At 42.7% G+C, this 1,743-nt stretch overlaps 1 protein-coding gene across 1 annotated transcript in view; it reads right to left on the reverse strand.

Annotated features, from left to right (window-relative positions):
- Positions 1 to 1,524: 1,524 nt before the first annotated feature.
- The window catches only part of LOTGIDRAFT_176445 (hypothetical protein), a gene marked incomplete at both ends in the record, with an annotated part of 33,192 nt that continues 32,973 nt past the window's right edge, over positions 1,525 to 1,743 (reverse strand). Inside the window, one exon of the mRNA XM_009049513.1 lies at positions 1,525 to 1,584. Coding sequence (XP_009047761.1) covers positions 1,525 to 1,584 — 60 coding nt within the window. The remainder of the gene's footprint in view (positions 1,585 to 1,743) is intronic.

Here is a 1,743-nt window from a genome sequence, read left to right on the forward strand (position 1 = left end):
GCGGGGATGTGGAATATTCTAGAGCTGGACAGTGCAATTGTAATCATAGTGTCAGGTAGGAAATAAGAGAGAGAAAACAATAGAAGATACAGGTTTTATCTGATCTCGATGAAACTTGGTATGCATGTATATATTGATCAGATCTTGGTCAAGTTCAAAATTGGTATTAATCGGATGAATGGTCTTAGAGTTATTGCCCTTGACTTGGTAAACACGCGCCAAATTTGGCTTGTATGCACGATACAGACTAGTTTTTATTCGTTCTTGATCAAACTTGGTATGCATTTATTTATAGATGTGATTTCAGCCGAGTTTGAAATTGGTAACAATAGGATGATTAGTTTGCAGAGTTATTACCCTTGTGTCTACGTCGTTGAGATGTATTTAAATTTGGTGATAATTTGATGAACTGTTTTGTCTTGACTATTTTAAAGATTATTTGAAAATTCATTATGAAACCACTAATTGTTTATCATTTCTGACGGCTGGTAGTGGGCGTATGTTACCTTGCCTGGCAAGCTATCTTTATTCATTGAGCTAGTGTATATATCTTTTTCTCATTGTTTTAAGATCATTTTCTAGGTTTTAAAAGGATGGAGAGGTGAAGTTTCGGATGGTCGGAGACGAGGAGGATGGAGAGGTGAAGTTTCGGACGGTGGGAGACGAGGAGGATGGAGAGGTGAAGTTTCGGAGGGTGGGAGACGTGGAGGATGGAGAGGTGAAATTTCGGATGGTGGGAGACGAGGAGGATGGAGAGGTGAAGTTTCGGACGGTGGGAGACGAGGAGGACGGAGAGGTGAAGTTTCGGACGGTGGGAGACGAGGAGGATGGAGAGGTGAAGTTTCGGACGGTGGGCGACGAGGAGGATGGAGAGGTGAAGTTTCGGACGGTGGGAGACGAGGAGGACGGAGGGGTGAAGTTTCGGACGGTGGGAGACGAGGAGGATGGAGAGGTGAAGTTTCGGATGGTGGGAGACGAGGAGGATGGAGAGGTGAAATTTCAGACGGTGGGAGACGAGGAGGATGGAGAGGTGAAGCTTCGGATGGTGGGAGACGAGGAGGATGGAGAGGTGAAGTTTCGGACGGTGGGAGACGAGGAGGACGGAGAGGTGAAGTTTCGGACGGTGGGAGACGAGGAGGATGGAGAGGTGAAGTTTCGGACGGTGGGAGACGGTGAGGATGGAGAGGTGAAGTTTCGGACGGTGGGAGACGAGGAGGAGAAGAAGAGAAGAGGAAGTGAAAAGGAAGAAGAGGACGCTTACTGTTGCTGCTATGGCTGTGTAATTTTGTAATTTTGTAATTTTGAAATAAAATGTTTCAAATGAAATGTATTTTCTTTGATTTGTGTGAAAACAAGTGAAATAAAGTGAAAAAAGTTGCAAATTGAGAAAACGCGTTTTTCCGTGAGCAATGTCAATTGTAGGCATGGGGGGGGTCCAATATGAAGTTTAGAGACTCTGTTAGGTTTCGGGGAAGGGAGGGTTTGATTCTCCCAAATGTACAGGCCTAGGGTGGAACAGATACTTTATTTAGAAATTGGAATCAAGGCTCCTGATGCTGGGTTTTCTTCTGTTCTGATTCTGATCTGAAATTAGAAAAAAATAACTGGGTGAGAAGTATAGTAAAAAAATAAAAAATAACTGTGTATGGTGTATGTTATGTACTGATTGTTTTTAGTTTACTATGAACAATATTATCATTTAAGTTCTTATTTTTTGAATATGCAACTATCATTTTCTGTTTA

Source organism: Lottia gigantea (genome assembly GCF_000327385.1).
Source record: "Lottia gigantea unplaced genomic scaffold LOTGIsca_1372, whole genome shotgun sequence".
Classification (NCBI taxonomy): domain Eukaryota; kingdom Metazoa; phylum Mollusca; class Gastropoda; family Lottiidae; genus Lottia; species Lottia gigantea.